The 26,519-nt window shown below is 25.8% G+C and overlaps 6 protein-coding genes across 6 annotated transcripts; 4 read left to right on the top strand and 2 right to left on the bottom strand.

The window, feature by feature from the left end:
* Nucleotides 1-1,321: 1,321 nt before the first annotated feature.
* Nucleotides 1,322-6,464, bottom strand: LOC113556520. The gene is made up of 5 exons (XM_026961517.2): nt 5,957-6,464; nt 5,706-5,865; nt 5,417-5,544; nt 2,168-2,302; nt 1,322-1,674 (listed from the first exon to the last, which is right to left on the bottom strand). The coding sequence occupies exons 1-5, from the start codon at nt 6,021-6,023 to the stop codon at nt 1,637-1,639; spliced, it is 528 nt and encodes a 175-aa protein (XP_026817318.1). The 5' UTR covers nt 6,024-6,464; the 3' UTR covers nt 1,322-1,636.
* Nucleotides 6,465-6,671: 207 nt separating this feature from the next.
* On the top strand, nt 6,672-7,850 carry LOC113556519 (putative hydroxypyruvate isomerase). Its single transcript, XM_026961516.2, has one exon. The coding sequence runs from the start codon at nt 6,997-6,999 to the stop codon at nt 7,783-7,785; it is 789 nt and encodes a 262-aa protein (XP_026817317.1). The 5' UTR covers nt 6,672-6,996; the 3' UTR covers nt 7,786-7,850.
* Nucleotides 7,786-11,726, bottom strand: LOC113556518 (transmembrane protein 209). The gene is made up of 11 exons (XM_026961515.2): nt 11,346-11,726; nt 11,131-11,280; nt 10,791-10,966; nt 10,606-10,728; nt 9,903-10,040; nt 9,560-9,667; nt 9,374-9,495; nt 9,081-9,309; nt 8,414-8,511; nt 8,123-8,332; nt 7,786-7,982 (listed from the first exon to the last, which is right to left on the bottom strand). The coding sequence occupies exons 1-11, from the start codon at nt 11,348-11,350 to the stop codon at nt 7,857-7,859; spliced, it is 1,485 nt and encodes a 494-aa protein (XP_026817316.1). The 5' UTR covers nt 11,351-11,726; the 3' UTR covers nt 7,786-7,856.
* Nucleotides 11,727-12,079: 353 nt separating this feature from the next.
* On the top strand, nt 12,080-16,523 carry LOC113556235 (uncharacterized protein MAL13P1.304-like). The gene is given in 4 exon segments (XM_026961060.2): nt 12,080-12,385; nt 13,182-13,372; nt 13,452-13,642; nt 13,645-16,523. Coding segments are annotated over 4 exon segments (2,889 nt in total). The 5' UTR covers nt 12,080-12,250; the 3' UTR covers nt 16,017-16,523.
* Nucleotides 16,524-18,000: 1,477 nt separating this feature from the next.
* LOC113557280 (enolase-phosphatase E1) lies at nt 18,001-20,654 on the top strand. Its single transcript, XM_026962720.1, has 3 exons — nt 18,001-18,096; nt 18,166-18,213; nt 19,811-20,654. Exon 3 carries the CDS (start codon nt 19,841-19,843, stop codon nt 20,570-20,572), a length of 732 nt encoding a protein of 243 aa, XP_026818521.1. The 5' UTR covers nt 18,001-18,096; nt 18,166-18,213; nt 19,811-19,840; the 3' UTR covers nt 20,573-20,654.
* Nucleotides 20,655-23,056: 2,402 nt separating this feature from the next.
* Nucleotides 23,057-25,134, top strand: LOC113557121 (enolase-phosphatase E1-like). Its single transcript, XM_026962436.2, has 2 exons — nt 23,057-23,298; nt 24,271-25,134. Exon 2 carries the CDS (start codon nt 24,295-24,297, stop codon nt 25,030-25,032), a length of 738 nt encoding a protein of 245 aa, XP_026818237.1. The 5' UTR covers nt 23,057-23,298; nt 24,271-24,294; the 3' UTR covers nt 25,033-25,134.
* The last annotated feature ends 1,385 nt before the right edge of the window (nt 25,135-26,519 follow it).

Here is a 26,519-nt window from a genome sequence, read left to right as displayed (position 1 = left end):
GATAAATTAAACATAAGATATTATATTGATATTATTTTTCTGTTTGTGTACAATTGGCTTGTCTGTACAAAATATTTGCAAGAATTTCTTACATCAAACAACTAGTGTTGTAATAAAATATAATTCTATCAATCAAATTGTGGAATAATCAAGAAAATTATAGTCGTTATTATAAGTAATAAAAGCACAGTAAAACTTCCTCATGATGGATTCGCTCAAGACCAACTGATTTTTCCTTTATTTGAGATTTGTTATAAGGAGGGTTTACTGTTTATAAAAATATGAACAAATTTAAACCAATTTGCACATTTTTATATTACTTCAAAATATGAATATAACATAAATCCAGTCTTTAAGCAAAAAATGTTTATAAAATGGTGAATTATTGTACATTGTTAAAATAAGACAATATTATTAACTTTATATTATAATAATAAAAACATTATATATTTTTAAATGTATATTCTTATCAAAACTCATTGTATCAGTTATTAATTAAATATAAAAGTCTGTTTATTTTTAAGACAGTACAACTATTAAACTCAAATATGAACATTGAATCAATAAGATATTTTTATACACAACCATAGTGAGATTATTCAACGATACAATAGTATCAGATTATACAGTAGTTTTAACTTAGATCATATAATTTTCAAAAGGAAAATATTAAAAATAATATTCTAGCAGAACACGTGTCATAATATTATAATAATTAAATCACTAGTTATTTAGACATTACATTACATTTCAAGATCGTACAACTTTTGTTGAATACAAAACAAAATAAAACATTTTAATTCGATACTGAATTACTATTACTATTAGTATAAATATTAATCTTGGTATTTATGTAAACATACACACAAATAGTATTAATTTAAAACCAAAATTAATTCTGACAGTCAATCACATGTAAAACATCACAATTCAGTTAATACGTATTTGGTATTTCAGTATTTGACAAATAATGTTTAGAAAAGGAACCAACAAAATAAACCAAATAAGGCAGAAAACAAATAATATTAAAACAAATTTATAGCCTTGCGATTTTTATTTCTTCCAAATAAATCGTCAAAACTCAGGAACAACGAAAAGAAAACTAAAACTAATTATTACATATTAAATAAAACAATTTAGAATATTTAAATTTTTGTATACAATTGCAATTAAAAAAAATAATAATAATAATAATAATTTTGAATAATCAAAAAGTAATCTGAGAAAAAAATAGTTTATCAAAACATATAAAAATAATCCTATTTTTTTTTCAAAATATTTATTTCATAATTGACTCATATATTTTATGATAAATCATAAATATATATACAAAATATTGTGCTGGTATATTATTTTAAGGCGAACACACGAAGTCTTATTTTTTTATGTATATATATGAAAATTAATTCTAACCATAATCAGTTCAAAACTAGGTAACTTAATATTTAAGATAATAATATTCTTTTGATAGCCAGACTATAAAAGTCAAAAATTTAAAGATAAGGATAAAAGAAAAAAAATTTAGTCGTTCACAAACCTTCGTTACTCAGTTGATGGCACAAATAAATATAATAATATTAATAATAACATGCTTTGGCTTTTTATAAGAACAGCTATTGTTATTGTGATGTGTGAATTAACAATTTACTTCAGTCGATTTTAATGGTTGCATTCCTGAAATAATTAATTAAATCCAAATTAATAAGAATAAGCAAATATTATTTTCATGTATTACTAAAACAAAACAATTGTAGTATGGTACCTATAAATGATAATTGCATGTCATTTATATAAATCATTAATAAATTATTTATTAAAATAGTCATCAAAATAACAAGATAAATATTAGAATTTACTTTTAACAATTTAAATATTATATTATTTGTAAGTGATTTACTAAAATTTATTAAGATTGAATTACCAATTAAGTATTGAAAATATTAAAGGTTTTCTAGAAAAAAATGTACTTAATTCTTTTTTTTATATAATTTATACTGATAGATGAATTATTAGAAAGAATTTTAAAAGGGTTCAACAATAGTTCAAGTAAAGTTTAAAAAAATATTGATGGAAAGTTTTTAGACAAACAAAATACACAGAACATGAATAGAATATTTAGTCCTGTATTTATGATTTTTAGACACATCAAATATAATAGTGTACAAACCCATAAATTGTGGATAAACAGGATAAGCTCCTGGTGGTAAATGATGAGTAACTTCTTTTTTTGGTATATTTTGTTCTTGAGATTCATTGGGCAAAGAAACGGCAGCAACCATATTTGCATTATCATTTGAATCTTCTAATTAAAACAAAATATAAAAAATTTAAAATATACAATAAATATTATATATATTTTTAACTCTATACATTAAAGACATCAATAATTCGAAATTTATTATTTTGTATATATTATTGTTTTTGTCATATATTAAAATATAAATTGAGTATTAATATACCAATTAAACACCTTTAATTTTAACTTTAAAACTGCTAAGTGTTTCATATAATAATAATATAATATCATATAAATGTTTAAGTTTTGGATATTTTTAATTATTTAATTAATTATTACAGACACAGATTGTTTACTTAGTATTATACCTTTGTTTGAATTATCAATTGATAAATATTAAATATAATACAATAAAGATAAGTTTAGTGTAACAGAAAAAAAATGAAATTCTATAAGCAGATTTTTTATTTATTAGCTTATGTCACAGGTTCGAAAAATAAATTGACTTCAATTTACCACTTGGCTTTAATAATTACAGATGTACAATTGATTTATGAATCAGTTATTAATAATAATAATTGATTATGATATAATATGCATGGCAGAAATATGTAGCCATGTGGGTATAAACAGAAATGATCATAAAAATTGAAAATCTTATATTCATGTACTTAGAAGTTAAATAAATTATTGTGGACTATTTTTTAAACAAAACAAAGAAACCAAACTATTATATTTTTTGGTTATTTCATTAGTATTATAAAAACTAAAAGGCGTTAATAATTAATATACAAAATATTGATTTTTTGCTATATTTTTTGTGATGTTTTACAAATCTTTATAATATTATATTTTTATATTAAATTCAAATTACCAGTTTACATTAATAAAAAAGTATCAAAAATATACTAAAAAGTATACACTGAAATTATATTTAAAAATATATGAGGTATATAATATATATTATATTATTTTTAGTTACCCCTAAATAATAAAATATTTATGCTTTAAGAGGAATGAGGAAGTTTACTTATTTTGTAAAATTTGTATACAATTAAGTTGCTATAAATACCAAATAGAGTAAAGGACTAACAATAATATTTTTTATTACATTATTATTTGAAAAATAGTGAATACATATTTTATTATAAAAGTATGGAAAATATCTTATGGTATTAGACTAAGAATATAAATATGAAAATTTTATCTTTAATTAAAGTATAAACATAACTATTGTTCTTAGTTAAAAATTATACAATAATATAATCATAATCCTAGTATTAGTACTGATTTCTTTATCATTTATTAGATAAAAATAATATATATTTTAGTTATATATCTATATACAAGTAGATTAAAACATTTTTTTTTAGAAAATAATTCAATGATATGATTAACTAATAAATACTGTTATTTTGTTTCACACAAAATAAATAATGCAAAAATATGTATATTGTATATGTATGTATATACATATACTAATGTTTACCAATTATTAAATATTAGTAAATATAATTAACAAACAATTATTACTTTTTAAATGTCTAGGACTTTATTATATTTATATAGTTATAGAATATTCTATGCTATAATTCAAATAGATTGATATTGCTTGTATAGGGATTTTATAATTATTGTTAGTAAATTTGATCAGTATTACCAAGGACATTTTTTACGAAGAAAAACTGAAAATAGTAACCTTATATTATTATTAAAAAAATACTATCCATATAACAATTAAGAAGAAACAACTCGTTTAAATTGATATTATCTATATCTATTCATCATTGGTTAATAAAAATGTAATTTATGTAAAATAAACCATCATAAGACAAAACTGATAATCAAGTTATATAAATATACACAATATATACACCCGTGTTGCATACATAAGCTATATTAGGTACTAAATAATATGTACTAATACTTCATCCAAAAAAGCACCAATTCTATAACATATGAACTTGCGGCTGAGGCCTCATTTTCCTTACTGAGAAACCTAAGCATTTTATAGAGGTAGATTGGCAATCATTGTCCCTAGCGGCAACAGTGTTAACATTAATATTGCTGCACTTGATTATGTTGTCTTATAGAACAGTCTAAGTGGAAATGCTGGGTGTTGCATAGAACCAATCAATTTTTATTAGGTCGCATTATATTCTCAATGGACAGAATATGTAATATCGTATAATCATACCTCTTAATGTTATTGAATTAATTATTATTTTAATAATAGATTTTTGGGTTTTATAAGGAATCTGTGATAATAAATTAATAACAGTTCAATGATAGTTATTAAAAAGTAATGAAGTAATAGAACACATTTGAACTTGTATATTTCTGCAATGTAAATTTTAAATTTTTTAATAAGTTTAGTGAAATATATTTCAGCATTGAATTAGAATAATTCATTAGACATGCCATGGAATACTGATACTTAAATATATTAATTTAAATTTCAAAGATCTATGGTTTGTATAGTATGTTTTTTGATGTTTAGTAACTTAATAACTAAGCATAAAATTAGTATTATAAAATGTGCTTCTGTGCTTCAAATATTGATATTAAGCTTATGTGACATTTTTATTTGAATGTTTGCTGCTCACAATTTCTGTGCGAGTGAGAACCATAATTCTTATTTACAATATGATAGCCTTAAGTATATGTTTAGTGAACATAGGAATGCCATATTTATATATTTTATATCAATAGTTGTGAATTTCAGTGGATGAGTCACAGGTGAATCATACAAAACAAAACAATTATATGAAAAGGAATTTTAACTTATACAGTATTACTTAATAAATGCCTTTCTGTTTAATTAATAGTTAAATAACTATATCTTGCTTCAATATTTTAAATATTTATAAATGTAATTTATATTTATCAGGATAAAAAAAATTTGATTTTCTTAAAATATAATAGGTTTTCCTATGAAACCATTATAAAATGTAAACAAATATAATTAATATATAGAAATTGTAATTTATAATCATAGTGCCAGGTCTAGTGATTTTTTACACGTAGTTAAGATCAAAACAGATTGTCCCTAAAATTTGACTATTCTTTGAAAAATGTCATCTTTGCAAAAAATGTTGTTAATGATGCTGTACAATTTTCCTTACATTACTTATACCTTAAACTAACTCCAACTAGAATATTTTATGAATATATACATACTGTAAATCGGGCGACGACGACTCATGATGCAATAACATGGAATACAGATACAAAAAATACAACATGTCAATATCAGGCCAACAATTATGATCAGAAGCGTTAACAGATCTGGCATATATTTTAGAATTCTAAAAAAAATTAAAAATAAATGTATTAATATATCAAATCAAATAATAATCATAAACTTAAAGTTTTTGTCGAATGTCTAAAGGTACTGTTTTTAAGCTGCGAATAGTCTAAGCTTGGAAACCGTATCTTCATACAAACAAATAATAGAATAATTATTTACATGTGACGTAAATGGTCAGCACCGTTGCAGCAATCGACACTGTCGTACTTGTCGTAGCAACAGAATTTCGCATCTTTCGCCGATTCGGACGAAGGGCAAGTCATCAGCCGTTCTCTCGTAAAAGTTCCATTAGAAGTCTTCTTCACCGTACAGTTTTCACCTGAAAACAGAAAGATTATTTTTGTCGGATGCGCGATAATAGTCGACGTGCGGAATCCGAACGATCCCACTAAAGTTCGGCGAGTACTTACACTGAACCAATGTGACCAATACTATCAGAAGATACGCGACCGACACAATCCTTTTAACGGCACTCATAATGAAGACGTTAGACGGCTAGTGCAAAGGTCGACGCTAATATTGTATAATACGATAATTGATCCGGTCGACCGAGATGGTTAATGACGGTTATTGATTATTGGACATAAAAGAACAGTATAAAAAAACGTTCATGTCTCGTTAAAAAACGATAAAAAATAATTACGATTGAGAGTATAATAAAAATAATTATAATATTGGACTTCAAGATCGCGTTGTTGGGACGACGATCATTTGAGCAGAGTGCAGACTGACGGATTCACTGATCAGCAATCACTGCCGCTGAAGTAGTGGAGTGACGGACGCGATGCGCAAACATTGAATAGGTCTAAACGTATCCAGTTCCAGTATTCGCTGTTGTATATACGTATTGTCGTATACGGACAATAATATATATATATATATATATATATATATAGCACCCACCTATTGTAATCTGCACTCGTCGGTGATTATAACAATACAGTGTATTGTATTGTATTGTAGTGCTCGCGGTTCGGATTTTGGACTATTTCGAGTGATATTTTGTGGGCGGAGAGAAAAAAAAGGGGTGCGATGAAACGCAAAGAGATCGTACGTGCGGTAAATCCGATCGTCTTTGAAAAGTTTTGTTTTGACCTTGTGATAAAACCACGGATAAACATACGCGGCGATACTGGGCGACCCGCCTTGAAACTTGAAAGTTCAAACTTCATTCATGCTCGTGTCTACAGTACCTATTATTAATTGTTATTATTGTATTTGAATGTCGATTGTTATTTGATTTTCGAAGTTTCAAACGTTCATACTATTAAATATACTGAGAACCGCAATATACTTGGTACTTCCAATACAGTCGGCGATAAGCGATTTAATATTAAAATCCGTTTTGACCGAGCAAATCTCAGAGGTGAGATTTAGTTCAGTTAGAGTGTTTGATGTGATCACAGTGCATTAAATTCTGACAAAAGTTTTGTTTTACATAATATTCAATATGAATTTGAAGTTCTGTGCTAACTTATCGTTTATGTACCAAGAAGCAAATTGTCTTTTGGAGAGGTATGGTTTGGCCGCTAAATCCGGATTTACTTCTGTGGAGTGTGCATTTCCATACTCAGATTCTTTGGAAAAAGTAGTGAAAGCAAAAACCGATGCCAATGTACAACAAATCTTGATAAATGCACCTAGGGGCGAAGCCAATGAACTAGGTTTTGCAGCGATTCCAAGTATGGAGGATAGTTTTCGTTCATCTATTGATTTGGCTGTGTCTTATGCAAAAGCTTTGAACTGTTCTAAGATCCACGTAATGGCAGGCATCGTTGTTCAACCCACGGAAGTTAATCATCAGGCTTATGAAAAAAATTTAGCTTATGCTGCACAAATCTTTGAAACGAAAGGCATTACGGGCTTAATTGAACCAATCAATAAATATTCAGCTCCAGGATATTATTTAAATTCATATGAACGAGCAATTGATGTATTGAAAAAAATTAATAGTCCTAATCTGAAGCTACAATTAGATATATTTCATTTGCAACAGATCAAAGGAGACCTGACAAATAACATTAAGAGCTTGCTACCTTATGTAGGACATATTCAATTGGCTCAAGTTCCTGCACGTAATGAACCAAATACCCCAGGTGAAATAGATTACAATTATATTTTTCAACTTTTAGAAGAACTTAACTATAGTGACTGGATCGGTTTAGAATATACCCCAAAAGACGATACAGACAAAGGTTTATCATGGCTAAGAGATTTAAAAAGAACTGTAACATTTTGATGAGGAATATTTAATAAAGTATATTACAACTTGCAAGCATTAAAAAAAATAAGTTAATAATACAATTCAATTTATTCTATAATCCAGAGCATATTTACTCCAGTTTTTCCAAGGTTGACACTCTCCAACAACCCATTTTCAGTCGTTTTAATATAATGCAGGAACAATAAAACCGTAAAGAAAAAGTTATTACGACCCTGAAACAAAATTAAAAATTTCATTTATTTTACTTTTAACATTGTATCATTGTTAACAATATTCTATTATTGTCAAATTAATCATAAATCTGAAATTGTCTGTATATTTATAATATATTATGTTACTAAAATGGAATTACCTTTGGAAAATTATGTGTTTCTTTGCCAATTTTTAAACTGTAATGAGGTGGGATATTAGATTGCTGAAAAATTACCACTTGTTTATTATCAGATTTTAATTTTTCTGGATATTTGATCAAATGTTGAACAGAAAATGGGTTTTTTCCCTTAAGACGTGTTAATGGAGATAACTGAGAATCTAAGTATGTAGCCAGTAAATGCATTACTAACTAAAAACAAATAAAATAGTTCTATATTAAAAAATTAATGTAATCAATGTTAATCACATATTTTCATTAAATAGTCCTTACAACTGCGTCAGATGGTAATTCACTATTCCATTCTTTTCCTTTAAATGTTCCACCAGAATTCCACCGATATTCGGTTAAACAAGGACCTTTGGCTAATTCTGAAACCATTAAATAATAAATAATATACTCTTAAAATTAATACAATTAATGGGGACTGATGAAAAGGTTATTGTTTTCCCTCCCACCAAAAAATCTTTGAAAATACACGATTGCATCATTTATTGATATGATGAAAAATATATTAATATGTAAATATTAATTTGAATGGATAAATAAGAAAAATATTACTATAAAAATAACTCTTTATAAGGTTTGATGCAGAAGGCATTGTCTCTTGCTATTTCGTTAATTTAAAAACTCCAATAAACATGCATAACAGTATATTATAACATTTATAGACATAAAAGTGTAGTTAAATTATAGTCATTTTAAATAAAGAAACATAAATATAACAAACGATAAATTGGAATTTTTTTTTTAGGAATAAATAAAATAACATACATGTATCAGCCTCTAACTCACAAAAGAAGTTTCACAGTTTTCAGTGACTGATGTTAACTGACATCAATTGTATGATATTGTTGGTAAGTAAAATAGGTGAGGGATACTTAAACTATGATGCGTTTTTGTCAGAGCCGGAGTATACCATCATTATTTATTTATTTACCTCTTATGCGTTGAACAATATATTCTTGATTTGGAGATACTTCAAAATACGGAATAATATACAGTAAACTAGGTATAGTTTGAGCAACTTGAATTGTATGTGCAGTTTTTTTTAGTCTTTCTAAACCAACATTTCCTATTGATACATCTACAAATCCTTGATTGTACAATGCTCGATCAACACTTTCGATTTCTTTTACCAATCGAGAAATAATTGTTTGTGAAATCCACTAAAAAAATTCAATATTCTATCAAAATTTAATTTAATAAATATTAAATAAAAATTAAACTTACAGTTCTTAAATTAACAGACCATCTTTCAACTTTATTATTATCAACTTTAAACTTACGCCATACTTCTGAAGCCATAGCAACAGTAGAAGTACTCTCATTAAGTTCAGATTTTGATTGTTCAGCTAATATAAAAAAAAAAAATCAAAACATTTAAGCTTCAAAATAATCTGTATTTCACCAACTTACGTGATGATGCTACTTGATAAATAGAATTTTGTAGCATTGAAGAAATAGATGTGTTTGAGCAACCAGAGCGTTCCCACATAGACATGCTCCGTTGTTCAGAATCACGTTCTAGAAGTAAAATTTTATGATCTTAAAATATTTATAATTTAATTCTATATATTAAATAAATTTAATTATTATTAAAAAGAATTGAATGCACTTAAATAATATAAATTCAAACATCCTGTGTATGATATCTGACCATGTGTAATGGACTCAAACAAACATAACTCTTAAGTTAAAAATAAAAAATACAATATTCATTGATTTACATTAAAAATCATGCATTATAATAAAATATTACCAGTGAAAGAAAAGCTATTTTTGTTGTCGTAGTCTTTTAGGTATTGTTCTAAAGTGGATAAATCTTCAATAGTTTCGTCATTTTTACTGGTCATATATTTAGTTGCATTTCTATTTCGTTTCTCTGGTCCAAAGTTGTCTACAAATATTAAATAATTAAAATAATCTTATCATCTGTAACTTAAAATTTGTGTTCCAATAAATTATAAATACTTAATACTATGTACAATTTAGAACATTATCTGTGTTCTCTTATTGATTTTTTTTGATATTTTCATTTTTAAGTGAATTATGAGCATTTTTAAATATTAAGTTTGATAATAGGCTTTTTCACACTAATATTTAAACTAAATACACAAAACTGGTTCAAAAATGTAAAATTACTATAAAAATATATTCTTCCCTAGCTTTTACAGTCCATTAAGAAACTTTGCTGCCTTGATCACAACTCCAAATCCATCTTATAAAAATGTATTAATTAAATCAAATTTATTTGTGGTATAAAAATGAGCCACAAAAGTGAAAATTACATAATTATGTTACTATGTTTATGTAACGATGTGTATAATATGTTTTTATTTCAGAAATAGTTATTTCTTTTAAATTTTAAATTTAATTAACAATATTCATTTTTAAAAAACTAAAAATAATAAAATAGATCATTAAAATTATATTATTTATTTATTCTTGACATGGTAACTCACCAGGTGAAACATGAAACTTTTGGTTGTTCCATTTGTTAGATATCCAGTTAATTGGTGTACTTGTAGTTGCAGGAGGTGTTAATATACTTGATGAAGTGTCTGGCGATTTTACTTTTATATAAGCTAAAATAAATAATAATGTATAATTTAACTAGTATATCACATGAATTCAGTTGTATGCATACAGTTGGATAAGCCAAGTGTCTGGAAGTGTTCTGGCGACAGGTGTAAGGTGTTAGTGGTTATCCATAATTTTGTAAGGGATAATAAATGATATAAAAGACTTAATAATATGACTATTGATGACACTGATTCAACAAATCTCCACCATGGAGTATACCAGGAATATGGCAATGCCAATCTAGAAACAAAAGTATTCTTAACTATACATTTTTATCTTTAAGAAAAATATTAAGATTTTTATTATCATATTTCTGGACTGATTAAACATACTATATTTTAAAAACATAACAATGAATAATTTAGTCCTAATCAAGTACAAAATGACGTGAAATAATTACTTACAAATCATAAGTGAGCATAGACAATATTATGACATTAACAGTTCCCCAAATAAAATGTTGTTTCATTCGATTAACACTTATCGTTAACTGAATGGCGTCTTTCACCAAATCCTTATTATATGCTTTTTTTGATTGAAATTCTGGCGGAGTCCTATAAAATTAATTATATGTGAATATATAACCTGTACGACAATCATTTTTTGAATAGGTACATACCTCATGATTAAAATTATTTTATAACTAATAGGCACTTTTTAAATAATTGAATGTAAATGACAAAGAAATTTTGATTTATATATGATCAAACATAATTAAAAGAATCTATCATTTCAAAGAATTAAACCGTATTCACATGAATATAAATGCAGGTTAGTACTTAATTTTTTTCACTAGTCAAACAGTCGGACATCAAATGCAAACATTTAAAATCCGCATGTTTTCCGTGATTGTGTCGCGATATCAATGGATTATCGATAATATAAGACTTATATATGTATTTTATATTTAGATCACAATGTACTTAAATTAAAATTGAATGTTTTTAACTTAAAACTAAAGAATTAAAGAATTTACAAATTACAATTGTCAATTATTATTAACGTATTTGAAAATCTCAATAACCAAGACAATGATAATTCATTATTCCGTTTCTCACTTCAGTACGCATAAAACGAATGGTTGCACGAAAAAAACACCCGGATCTATGACGTCATTAATACAAATATATATGATCATTCTCTATCAATTTCAGACACAAATGGTATTATCAGAGACCGCCCTTTAGTATTATCTCATTTGTGCAGTTATGCTTAATATCGTTATTGTTGTTGTTGTTTTCGTATTTTAACATTCTTAACTACCTACTAAATTTGTAAATTATTTAATTGTAATGAACTGTAATATAATTTTATATTAGGAAGATGTATATTTTATTATATTAATATTAATTATTATAATGAATACATATTTGTCAGTGTACAAGTTTATCAGTTTTTGAAAACATTGACTTGTACAGAGTAATTTGTATTTGATTTCTATGATAGTATTTTTTTACTTAACTCAAATGTATTTACTGTAAAATATTATTACATTTATTAGTTTGATGTTAATTGTATTCAATTATGCAATGTACAAATCACAATGAAGAAAAAAAACTGCTCAACAGCATTTGTGAAGTTAATATTGATGGCAAAATGGCTTTAGTATCTTTGTACGATGATCTTCCTCATTTTGAGTACGACCTGACAATTGATAATGTAAGTATAAATATGGATTTGAAATAATGTTAAACACTCAGTATAAATCAATTAAATTATGTATATTATGGAAATGTATTTATAACTATTATTTAATTTTATAGTAGGTAGGTCTAATTGTTTTTGCGGAAGTGTAAAATTAAAAAAAAATACTTATGACGATTGACCTTAGAACAACCTCAAATTTATTATTTATTTAGCTCTAATAGTAAATTGTAACTATATTTTTTTGTAAGTCACTGTTTTAAAAATGCAGTCAGTCTATATATTTCGTTTTTCTGGTTTGTTATTCCTAAACTATATATCGCTATATCTATGTTTAAAAAAACAAGGATTTATTTTAAATACATGTCATAATAGTTACTAATTAGTAATTACAAAATTAATTATTTTACCTGCTTTTACAATTAAATAGATTAAATATGTAAAATTAAGCAAAAAGTATACATGCCAAGTATTTGTATTTGTTACAAATTATTGTTTAAATATTTTTAACAAGATTGTACACGAGGTCGTGTTGGTACCTGGCAATTTGTGTACCTATTTTAATTATATCTTACTCAATTTGAAATTTAAATCATTTATAACATACATTTTTTTATACTTTTATACCCTCCTTTTGTATTTTTTTCCAATTCAAGTACTGGGTACATTTAAAATACTACAGTATTTATATTTATATTTTTAATCGTGACTTTTTTTTTGTTAAAGAGATGAGAAAGTTAAACTCCCTAAGTTCCCCCCCTTATTTATGCCATTGCTACATGCATATTAATATATAATTAAATGTTTATAGTTGCAGAATTCAATTACAAAATTGAAAACATTCAATCAAGAACTGAAACAACGCATTAAGAAATTGGAAAATGAAAATACTCATTTCAAATCTGTTAATGTAGTATTATCTAAAAATATCACATCATTATATAAAACTGCTAGCAGTGAAATCCAAAGGAAAGATAAAATAATTGATGATCTTCGCAAAAGGTATGTAATATAGATTTGTATTTTTCTTAAGAAGTTTCATTATTGAATGTTAATAATAATTTTTCTATTAATATTTTAGTCAACTTTATTCACGACCGTCCACATCAAAAATGTTTTGTTCTACTAATAATTATCAAATAGAAAAAACTGAAGTAAATAAATTCTCTGAAAATAAGAAGAATACAGACAAAATCAAGAATACTCTAGAAAAAACTACAGTGTTAAACCCAAATAATAATGATGCTATTACAACCATTATCATTAAGCCTAACCTGATATTCCTAAAACAATTTATTATAAAAGAATGTGCCAAAAATTAGCTCAACAAAATAAAACTATTGAATCTAAACAACAGATGCCACAGCATAAAGAAAATACAAATACCACGGATAAAAACGAAGAACTTAATTATGATGAAAATATATTAAAAGAAATGACAACTTCTCTTATTCATAATGAATCTAAAGATATTAATTCTACACTAGTAATTTGTGAATCAGATATAACCTCAAGTGACTGTGAACTTGATACTACCCCAGTTATTAAATGTGACAATGAGGAGAAAGATAAAGAAAATGTTTCCGTAAAATCATTTTTTTCAAAATTAAAACAACCAGCTAAATCGAAAAAAAGATTAATAATCACTCCAGCTACTATTGATGTTCAAAATAAACATCCTAAAGCTTTCAAAAGTATTAAAAAATTAAACCAAATTAACAATTTGTCTTCAATAACACAATGTGATATTAAAAATTCACCAGAAAAACCAATAATAAAATCTTCAAACAAAGACACTCAGTCAATATGTATTAAAAATAATATCCCAGAATATAATCCCAAAACAGATAATAAACCACTTACAATAGAAAGTCCATCTCAACAAAATAATAATCAGTCCACGTGTAATTTAGATACTATTAAGTGTACAAATAATATCACAGAATTGAATCACTTAAATAATTCTACTAAAAGTTCTTCCAAAAACACACTTGTCAAAACAAGTCCTACAAGTAAAACTGTAACACCGACTATCAATATTGTAGTTGAACAAGTTCAAACTACAAAAAAAGCTGATGTAATAAAAAATGATAATAATACTCAAAACAAATTTAATAAAGTTACCCAGTCATCATGCCTTTTGAATAAAGATGATAAAATTAAGTATGATTTAAAAACAGATAACAAACTACTCTCAACAGACAAAATTCATAACCAAAAATTATTCACTTCTGAAAAAAATAATCAAATACAATCTTTAAATATTGAAGTTGAACAATTCCCTATTAGAAGAAGAAAAACAGTAATAGAAAAGGATACACTTACATTAAGTAATGCAAAAACACCTTCATGTGTTACTTCTATGAGTCCTTCAAACAAAAATAAATTAAACAAGTCATCAGAGAATGTAAAGAATAATAATAAAGAATCATCAAGTCCGGCTCAACAAAAGAATAGTCAATCTACATACAATTTAGATATCCTTAGGTGTGCAAATAATATCATAGAATCTAAACACTCAAAAAATTCTACTAAAAGATCTTTCAAAAACACACCTGTCGAAACAAGTCCTACAAGAAAGACTAATGTAATAAAAAAGGATAATAATATTCAAAACAAATTTAAGAAAGTTACCCAGTCATCACGTACTCAGGATAAAAATTATAAAGCTAAATATGATTCAAAAACAGATAATAAACTACTTTCAATAGACAAACTTCATAACCAACAATTATTTACTTCTGAAAAAAATAATCAAATACAATCTACAAATATTGAAGTTGAACAAATTCCAATTAAAAGAAGAACAGAAGTATTAGAAAACGATAATAACTCTTCAAACACATTTAATAAATCCACCCAAGAATTTTGTATTAGAGATTGCAAAAATAAAAATGATTCAAAAATGGATGAAAAACAAATTTCAACAGACATATTTTGTAACCAAAAATCCACTTGCGAAAACAAAAATCAGATACCGTCTGTAAATATTGAAGTTGAACAATTCCCTATTAAAAGAAGAAAAAGAGTAATAGAAAAGGACAATAATAGTCTTGCCCTAAATAATGTCAGAAAACGTTCACGTGTTACTTGTACAAGTCTTTCAAACAAAAATGAATTTAACAAGTCCACAGAGTATGTTAAATGTTTGTCTGTAAATAACAATAGAGAATCATCAAGTCCGTCTCAACAAAATAATAGTCAATTCACATGCAATTTAGATACCTTTAAGTGTGTAAATAATGTCACAGAGTCCAAACACTCAAAAAATTCTTGTATAAGTTCCTTCAATAATACACCAGCTGAAACAAGTCCTACTAATAAAATTGTTATACCATCTATCAATATTGAAGTTGAGCAAGGGTTCATTTTTAGACAATCAAATGCAAGAAAAGTAATAATGCATTCAAAATTTGATGATAAAGATGATAAACAAGAAACAAAGAAAGGAAGACGTGTTCAGTTGATAACTATAGAAGATCATTATTCAACACCAGTGCCTAGTTTTAATGGTGCTAAAAAAACAGACATTGATGTTAGCAATAAATCTATTGTTACAGAAAAAATAGTTGAAAGTAGTAGTCACTTTTTTGTACCACTTGTGAAAAGAAGAAGAACTATGAATTTTGGCAGTTCTGATTCATAAGTTCTTACTTTTTCATTCTACTTAAATTATTTTTAATACTATACAACAATATTAGTGATATCTACTTGTCATCTATGAGTTATATACATATTTTGTTAAATTTTAACACATATATTAAATGATAAAAAAGCTGCTTACTTAGATAGTGGATAAAACATTTTGAGATACAAGAGTTTTGAACATAAATAATGCAGGTATTAAAACAGTTATTTTTAAAGGAGCTTGATTGAACAAAAATAGTTAAGATTTTTTATTTAATACGCTATTTCCTTTTACATTGCTTTTTTTTTTCGTTATCATTTAAATGTCTTTTTCTGCCCAATAAAATACGTATGTAAAAAGAGTATACATATACCGCCAGTTTTTGGTTTTTAAATAAGATGGAATATACAATGTAAATTTATTAAAAACAAGTTAACTTAAATGCGACATGACTTCAAATTTAAGGTACCTGAATTCTAGTTTTAACATTTGTATAATTTTTTTAAATTATTAAATAACCATTTAATATTTATTGATTTGATTACTATTTTTATTTGTAAATTATTTTACCATATTAGATGATTAGTTGTTCTTATATAAAATATATAATTACTCTGTTATTTATTTTTAGAAATGTCTAATAAAAATTTTACCATTTTTAATACTTTTTTTTTTTTTATCAAAAAAGAATGTTTAAAAATAACGAAAATTGTACAAGTGGTTTGATGATTTTAAGAAATATATTATTTCAAGAGTGGGGATTTTAGTCATCGACATGTAGCTGAGTTATGAAGAAATTATAGAATAATAATAAAATAGCACAATATTACTGCTATTAAATATTATTATATTAATAATGATTTATAGTTATATAGTCCAAAATAGAGAAAATTGTTGATCTTGTATGAGTTTTAATTTAAAACAGCCCTTTTAGCCACCCCCCCCCCCTTTGGCTACACCACTGTAATTGAAGCCAAGGAGGCTTTGATGAAGAATATCTCATATCTCATTGACTCATTGACTCATTTCTCAATTGCTAATTAGTGATTATTATTAATTATGAAAATGAAACTATACAACTTTACACAAGTGTGTATTTAAGTAAACTTAAAACAACTGAGAATAACCCTTAAAAGAGCTTAGAGTCGGACAATTCACAGCAGATGATTGCTAAGTGACAACCGACTGTTATATCGAACAATTAAACAAGTGGCAACAAGTTATACCTAAGTTTAAGAGGACGTCATATGCCCGCATATGTTATACATCATACAAACGAGTATTGTGTATACTGACAAATTAACATACTGTATAGGTTCTCTACCTATAGAGAATCAAGGACGAAAAGTCCATAGACATAAAGTCCGTTTTAAAAAAAAATTGGACAAAAAGTTCAAAAATACAAAATATTAAAATAATTAATACTTATTTTAAATATTTAAAAATGTTTGTACACATATTATATAATTATACTTTCGTATAACTAACATCTACCTACCTACTTTAATATACTTGCAATTTATTATTACCGTTAAAATTTTAAAAACCCACGAGAAAACTCGGATACTATTTATAGTGTTCACTGTTTATACCTTAGAGCTTGACAATTTTCACTTCATTCACTTTATTTATAAATTTACTACACAACAAATTGAAACTATCGCAATGCTGAATGCAAATTTGTCGTGTTGTACGTAAGACTGAGACAACACATGTGATTCCGGCGTCCTTAAGTATTGTAAATATTACACCTTCACGCTCGATTATTTTAGCGTGTACTGTGTTATATTATTTTAATAGTTACAAACAGTTATTAGTATATCGGTAAATCATATATTTCTGCATCAAAGGTGTAAACGACAGGAGCAAGGTCATTTGTTTTTTTTTTAAATGGTTACAGATTACAGTACGTACTCTAATGGTTTTTATTCTATGCATAGAAAACAGATTAAGTACGTTATAGTAGGTTAAGTGCGTTATAAGATAACGACGATAAGACCAGCTGCACATTATTATACTAATCAATGACCGGTTATATGTGCCATACAAAATGAAAATATTTTTTGAATATTTTAATATCAATTATAATTATTATTAAGTAATTACTTATTTTTCTATTAGTCCATTAGCAATTGTAACCTCTAGTTATTCTAAAAAATTTTTTCAGACATCTTTGAAGAAGTTCTCTTTGACTGCATAAATCCATAAAATAAAGGTAAAATATCCATAACTATATTGTTTACTCTGCATAATATAAGTAACTACAGTGAAACCTCTATATAATGAACAGCCATGGGGAATCATAAAATGACCACTATAGTGGGTTGTCCACTATTGAGAAAACCTCTACATAGAAGACATTTGTGAGAAATTAATAAATGTCCACTATGGAGAGATGCTGTAGAAAATTGATTATACATATAGGTACATACATATTACATATATATTGAAATATTAATTTATTATTTATTATATAATAAGTATGTATTTAAAAGTGCATAAAATTGTTTAATGTTTATGTATAATTAGAAAACTCTAAATCTTTTTCGGGGTAAATTTTTTCTGCTCTTCACAGTAAATTTGCAAATTGGCTACCATTTGTCATTTTTCGAATAAGAAAACCATTAAGATAAGATAAAATATGAATGTATGTAAATTCAATGTAAATGTAAATTTTTATTACTTAAACATTAACTTTGACATGTATTGTGTCCATTTATGAGAAGTAATTTTTAATTTTAGTACCAGTTTTTAGTGTCCACGTCCATTATCAGGAGTGTCCACTATTAATAGGTGATAACTCCTATTATTTACATACATTTTTGCTGGAAAATTTAAAAATGTCCACTATTGGAGAGGGTCCACTATTGAGAGGTGTTCATTAATAGAGGTTTTATTGTACTACCTATACAAATTGTGTAGTTATTACTTGAATTGATTAAGTGCTACATAAAAATATGCTTAACACAAACTACAAACTGAAAGCAAGTAATAATATTACAGTATTTGTATAGGCAAGCTGCAAAAGAATAGGGACTTGCATACATTTAACACGCATAGATAATACTAATCTATTTGTATATTGCATAATTAACATTTTTCGTGTGCGTAATATTTTTACAAAGAAATATTACCTATCTATTTGCTTATAGTTATATTATATACATTTAGAAGGTAAAGTTGGGTTCTCAAATATGTTGGATATTTGTAAGTGATTTTGTTAATACCACAAAATGATGAAGGTAACATATTAAATATTAATGGTAACTGGCATATTATAATTGTTAAATCAGGTATATTATATTAAAAAAGTAATATTTTTATTTCATGTATGTAATAAATATACAAAATAAAATATATTATCTATGTATTATTTGACATTTTCTTACATTTTTTATATAAAGTTAATATTAAGTTCTGATTACAAAAAAATTCTCATTATATCATAATAAAAGATTAATCTCCAATAGACAACAAAAGTTAATCATAATGTAATTTTTTTTATTAAAAATTCAAAAAATAAAACACTATATTATTCATTAAATATTTTATTATCTAATTTATAACAAAGGAATTTATATTTTCTGTATACACCAATAAAGTAAAATAGGTACTTGTACACTATATAGGTTTACTTAGTACAATATATTTTATTTATAATTTTAAATTATTTAAATTAACTATTAAATTTTAACTTAAAAAAATAGATGTACAGTTAAAATATCTATTATCGAGTAATTAAACCAAACAACAAACAATTTATTCAAATACATTAACAAAAATACTAAATACTTGTATTTCTATTTTTATAGGTCTTGATAATAGCTATTCTAGGATATAAAATGCCATTGAACGAGAATGTTATTCTCCTTGACATCGAAGGAACAATTACATCTATTAGCTTTGTTAAAGACACATTATTTCCTTATGTGACCAAAGTCTTAGAGGATTACATAGAAAAACACTGGGATAATGAGAGCTTTCAACAAGATTTAAAATTATTGCGCGCACAAGCAATTATTGATTCCAATGTTGAAGGCTTTGTACCAATATCTTCAGGCGATAATGTAAAGAAATCTGTCATTAACAATGTACTATGGCAGATGAAAAATGATAAGAAAACTACTGCTCTAAAGCAATTACAAGGTCACATATGGAAAGATGGATATGAAAGTGGTCTTCTAAAAGGTCATTTATATGAGGATGTATTACCTGTTTTAAATAAGCTAACTGACTTGGGTAAAAAAATATACACCTACTCTTCAGGGAGTACAGAAGCTCAAAAATATTTATTTCAATATTCCATGTATGGAGATGTGTCTGGTGTATTTTTAAAATATTTTGATACTAAAATGGGTCCAAAAGGCTCAGAAACCAGTTACATAAATATTGCTAATGAAATAAATGTAAACTGTAGTGATATTTTATTTTTGACTGACGTAGTTGCTGAAGCAGAAGCAGCTATAAAAGCCGGCTGTAATTCAGTTCTTTTGGTAAGACCAGGTAACGCTCTTCTGGATCCTGAGAAAAGTTCAAAGTTTAAAATTATAAAGACACTAGATGAATTATTATAAATTAAGTGGGAACACAAATACAATTTGATATCCTTAAAATTGTAAAAACATAAATACATACCATTTATTACAAATGTAATATTTATATTTTATTAACTTTTCTTATGATACAGGTTAAAAATAAATTATGTATATTTTATACATTTTAAGTAAATTTGGCTTTATTTCTGTTTATTTAAATGTTTTTGTTTGGAAAGAAACATCCTAACGTAAATTATCCCTATCTACTAATTGGAAATTAAGTCTAATTTAAATTTGTACCTTTAACAAGACAATTTTTAATTTTTCTCTAAGTAATAATATAGAAAAAATTGTATGACCGTATGAAATTTAATTTTTTACGAAATCGCTCAAAATAATGATATATTACAATTTAAGTATAGGTAATAATATAATATATTCTACTAATTATCCTAAACTGACAAATCATCCCAGTTCCATGGTACCTGTCATTGCATTCAAATTTAACACATCCCAAGGTGGATATATAGAGGTGTAAACACTTCTTATATTGTACCATTATGATAGCGGGCCGAAAAAAGTACACCACTTGTAATTGCCACCAGGAGCGCTAATTACCCGATGAGGGCTCAAAAATACTACAGTTTGTATAGTACATAATGCATTTTACCATTTATTTTTCTTAATATTTAGTATATTTAGGAATTACAAAGGCTATGGACTTCATGCCCTAATATAATTAATATTTTTCATTTTAAATAGTATAACTTAAAACTTATATGTATATATAGTACTTGTAATTCATATAATATCTTAATAGTATCAATCATGTTCTAAAAAGCCTTTCAAATAAAATTGACCCTAGGTCAATACCTATAGGTATTTACCCTATACAAGAAATGTTCCAAATTCTTTACACTAAAAAATCACTCAAAATGTAATACAAATTTAAGTAAACGTGAATCTATAAGATATGATCTAAACGTCAATTATAATAAAAAAGGTATTGGTCAGAAATTTGTAGACTATTTAGGACATACACAATTTAATTATCTAATAATAATTTTAAGAACTATCTTATAGTAAATAATAATATTAACATAAATAATTCTTTATCGAATCTTTTTATATCTGAATTTTAAACTTAAGTACTTAATTTATATTTTTGTAATTATTACTATATAGTATATTGTATTTTTGTTATCTTTGTAATTTTTAAATAGTGCATGATCTCTAAAAAAAATAACTTGCTACCTTCAAGGCTTCAATCCAAGCTTTGCTTAAAGAAGGTAGTTAAACCAAATTGTTTTCAGTATACTTGTACTTTTATTTGTATTATTTAATAAATTGTTTTTTTAGTATGAATTGTTCATAGATAATAAAAATATAAGAATTAATAGGTAGGTAATTATTAATTAGTTTAAGAAATATCTACCTCAGGTGGGTGAAATATCAAAGGCAGTTTGATTCCCTGCTCTTTATAAATTTGATTTTGTTTGGGTAACCCAGAGTTACACCCTGTCACAAAACACTTTAGGTATAATTGATGAATAAAAAAAAAAATTATATTTCAAACCACGTTTGTACAGAAACTAAAAAGAGTATGTTGTATAGGTACTTAAGTTAATAACTTTAAAAGAGTACACTTGGATAATATGATGTAAATATTGTTATTATACACACAATTGAATAGATATTTCTATTGAGCAATAATATTTTAAATATATTTATTACCATTACTTCAATTTATATTTAATATGAAAATGGTTACAATAAATTGTAATTTTTAATTATAACATAAGTAGGCAGCATGTCTATATCTGCTCCACAAAACACTATTTCTCCAAAAAATACAGGTAATAAACAATAATTGTATTGTTGAAGATAGATTTATGTTAATCAAAATCCATTAAAGTTACTTATTATTTAAATTTAATTCATGTATTATATTTTTATGGCTTTGCAAGGATCGTGCATCGTATTTTCGTATAGAAATATGAACATTTTGAGCCTTCATCGGGTAGGCAGCACTCCCGGGAGAAATCACAAGTGGTGTACATTTTTCAATCAATTTATTATCGAATTGATTACACCTCTATATATCAACCTTGACACATCCATTATGATTATAGTGACCTACCACAGAATAGTTGAAAAAAAATCATCTATTCTGTGGACCTACTCTCCATCTCTACTATATAGCAGAGCGGTATTCACTTGCTCACCCTTATTTAACTTTAGAACCTATATTGTCTTCACTAACTATGGAAGAAAAATGTTAATACAAAAATATTTTCTTATGACTAAATTAAAGATCATTAATTAAAATTTAAAAGTCATTAATAATTTTCATAAATAACTTGTGTCAAAAAATTGCGGTTTAACAGTGTACCAACAAACCACAGTAAATTAAAAAAAAAAGGGGGAAGATCTGCTTTTCAGGCGTCACTGTAAAGTTTAAGATAATAGTCGGTCCATTTTTTGATAAGAATTCAGATTCCTTTGTGTCGAGGTTTATTGATCAATACACCTTGCTTTGTGTCAGTGTCACTGAACTCTATAGAGTACAAAGTGTAGTGCTTTGTGTTTATCCTGTGGTTTTGAATTTTAATATCAATAGTAATTATTGTTTATTAACAAGTAATTACTTTTTTTTTTCTATTATTCCATTATCGATTTATGATTATAAGCTCTAGTGATTCTACACAATTGTTTCAAACATCTTCGAAGAAGTTCTATTGACTGCGTACATCCAGAAAATAAAGGTAAAATATACATAACTACTCTATTTTGTTTATTCTGCATAATATACTATGTAAGTAGCCAAAATGTATAGTTATTACTTATTAATATGAACTAGTGTACTATTATACCAAAATATGTTGTAACACAAATTTAAAGCAAGTAATATCATTAATATCTCAGTATTTGTTTATATGTAAGCTGGGTACTTTCCTGTTATACGAGACTACGGCTATTTTCGCGACTACCTCTGTTATATAAGACTACCAAAATTTGCACACTTTCCTATTATCCCAGACTACCTTAGTTTTATTTAATATTTATATTTGTATAATGTACCTGCATATTTAATTCTTTGATAATTTTTTTAATCAGTAGGTATTGTTGGGATGGCTATATTCAAATTACATATATAAAAAAAGGATTTAAATACCCAGTAATCATTTGTAATGTATTACACAACACACACTACATATGTGGCGTACGATCACTAAAAACAATAAAATAATAATTATAATAAATACAAAAATAATAGAATATATGCAAGTATCTTATATTTTCTGTACACACCAATTAAGTAAAATAGGTAATTGTACACTATAAATGAGGGGTGGCCAGCGAGAAGAGACTCGCAAGCCATCAAATATATTAATAAATATGGAAGAGCTAAAATGTATAAAAAAAAAAGGTCATACATAAATATAAATATACATAAATTCATATTAAAAATTTTTTTTGTAAAAATGGTATGATAAGTTGCGAGCCACAAAAGTCTATGACGCGAGCCGTGGTTTGGCCACCCCTGCTATAGAGGTTTACTTAATAAAATATATATTATTTATAATTTTTTACTATTTAAATAAACTTTAAAAATAAAATGTACAGATGTAGAGTTAATGTACTTATCTATTATAGATTAATAAAGCTTAACAGAAAAACAGTTTATTTAGATGTATTTACATAAATACTAAACACTCGCATTTCTGTTTTTACAGGTCTTGGTAACTCTATAATACAAAATGCCATTGAACGAGACTGTTATTCTCCTTAACATTATAGAACCAATTACATCAATTAACTATATTAGGGAAGTATTGTTTCCTCATGTGGTCAGTATCTTACAGGATTACGTAAAAAACCACAAGGGAAAATATAAGGATGATGAGAGCTATCAACAATATTTAAAATCATGGCATGTACAAACATTTGAAAATTCCATAACTGTACCAATATCTCCAGGCGAAAAAATGAAGTCTATCATTAGTAATAATTTTAGACCATGGAAGATGAGTGACTCAAGGCTAATTTGCTGTATGGATAATTATGTTATTAACATGTGGAACCTTGGATATGAAACTGGTCTTATAAAAGGTTATATATATGAAGATGTATTACCTGTTTTAAAAAAGCTAACTGACATGGGTAAAAAAATATGCACTTACTCTTGTTTTAAAACAACACTTCAAGAGAATTTTTTTAAATATACAGACTATGGAGATGTGTCTGGTGTATTTTCAAAATATTTTGATATTAATTTGGGACCAAAAGACTCTGAAACCACCTATAAAGATATTGCTAATAAATTAAATGTAAACTGTAGCGATATTTTATTTTTAACTAACGTAATTGCTGATGCTGAAGCAGCTTTAAAAGCCGGCTGTAATTCAGTTCTTTTGGTAAGACCCAGTAACTTTCCACTGGATCCTGAGAAAAGTTCAAAGTTTAGAATTATAAAGACACTAGATGAATTATTGTAAATTAAGTAGTAACACAAATTCATTTTGATATCATTAAAATTGTAAAAGCATAAATACATACTATTCATTACAAATGTAATATTTATATTTTATTAACTTTTCTTATGATACAGATTAAAAATAAATTATGTATAATTTATACATTTTAAGTAAATTTAGTTTTATTTATGTTTAAATGTTTTTGTTTGGAAAGAAACATCCTTTAGAAATATTATCCCTTTCTACTAATTGGAAATAAAGTCTAATTTAAATATGTTCTTTTAACAAGATATTTTTTAATTAGTTGGTATGAGCATTATAATAAATTACCGAGAAGTGTTGAAAATTTAAGAAATTTATGTTAAAGGTCTTTTTATTTGAAAATTTAATTTTTACAATTGTCAAATCAATAATTTAATTAATATTTATTTAATAATTTAATTATGAGTGTATTTTTAGAGTGATAAAAAAATAACAATACTAAAATACCATGGTGGATATATTATTGTAATGTGAATATTATGGAAAATAATAAAAAGTATGTTAATAATTATAAGTGTACATAAGTAATATTTGATGATATTTCCAATTGTAAAAATCAGGAAACTAGCTTTGCTGTATAGTAGGTATTGAGTGCACCTTTTCATTAATTAGGTTAATGCGTTAATTGGTTAATGGAACATGGAACTACTTAAAATTGTTTCTGTTGAACACACATTTTCTATGTTTAACGTTAGTAAGTCAAAGAATATATGCAAGAGGGTGTGATGCCATCTGAATCAACTTTTATGTTCAACTTGTAAACAGTTTGAAATTTGAATTTTATAAATTAAAACGGTTATATTAGGTACATAATTACTACACTTATGTGTAATCGTTATCATGCACTAGATTAAGTTCATCCGAGAAATTATACTCACGCATTATTAATTTGTATTAGGCTTTAGTGTATTCACTATTTATAAATGTTTACATGCCTATACAATTTAATAAATATAAATTGAATTTATAATAAATAAAAAAATGATGAGCATGGTATATTATGTCAATTACGATAAACAGTTGCAGCATTCTAGAGGACGTTTTATACCAACCACCAAACTAAAATTAACTAAAGTCAACATATTTAATTAATATACCAATTTTTTTTCAAATTGGTCTTCGCACTATTCTGTAGGTAGATAATTAAATATCTTAAAATCAGACAATCGAAATCTTCCTTTACATTTGTTCGTATCAAACATCATAATAAGTTTGTATCTACAACTTTTCCAATTTTATTTTAATATGCATTCAACTATTCAAGAAAAACTCGGCATACATCCATCCAATCAGATGCTGTTTGATATATTTTTTTTATTTATCTGCAGTCACCATATACCTAATAAATTTTATAATTTGGGTAAATTGTAAATCATCGAGTCGAAACCAAAAGTTACTGAGGAATATTGGGTGATACGGCTTCTGTTCAGCGCATGGCCATCTTTAAAAAGCTGACATGAGTCACT

The sequence above is a fragment of the Rhopalosiphum maidis genome, chromosome 1, assembly GCF_003676215.2.
Source record: "Rhopalosiphum maidis isolate BTI-1 chromosome 1, ASM367621v3, whole genome shotgun sequence".
In the NCBI taxonomy this organism is placed as follows: Eukaryota; Metazoa; Arthropoda; class Insecta; order Hemiptera; family Aphididae; genus Rhopalosiphum; species Rhopalosiphum maidis.
This window is presented reverse-complemented; position numbering and strand designations above follow the sequence as displayed.

Bases quoted from the DNA above. Each gene is read 5' to 3' on its own strand.
- LOC113556520 (XM_026961517.2), bottom strand. From the start codon at position 6,023: ATGAGTGCCGTTAAAAGGATTGTGTCGGTCGCGTATCTTCTGATAGTA. The intron at 5,866-5,956 runs GTAAGTACTCGC...TTCTGTTTTCAG, and splicing joins ATTGGTCACATTGGTTCAGT to GTGAAAACTGTACGGTGAAG. The intron at 5,545-5,705 runs GTAAATAATTAT...AATTTTTTTTAG, and splicing joins GCTGACCATTTACGTCACAT to AATTCTAAAATATATGCCAG.
- LOC113556519 (XM_026961516.2), top strand. From the start codon at position 6,997: ATGAATTTGAAGTTCTGTGCTAACTTATCGTTTATGTACCAAGAAGCA.
- LOC113556518 (XM_026961515.2), bottom strand. The intron at 9,668-9,902 runs GTAATATTTTAT...TTTTACTTCTAG, and splicing joins AAATAGCTTTTCTTTCACTG to AACGTGATTCTGAACAACGG. The intron at 7,983-8,122 runs GTAATTCCATTT...ATTTTGTTTCAG, and splicing joins AAACACATAATTTTCCAAAG to GGTCGTAATAACTTTTTCTT.
- LOC113557280 (XM_026962720.1), top strand. From the start codon at position 19,841: ATGCCATTGAACGAGAATGTTATTCTCCTTGACATCGAAGGAACAATT.
- LOC113557121 (XM_026962436.2), top strand. From the start codon at position 24,295: ATGCCATTGAACGAGACTGTTATTCTCCTTAACATTATAGAACCAATT.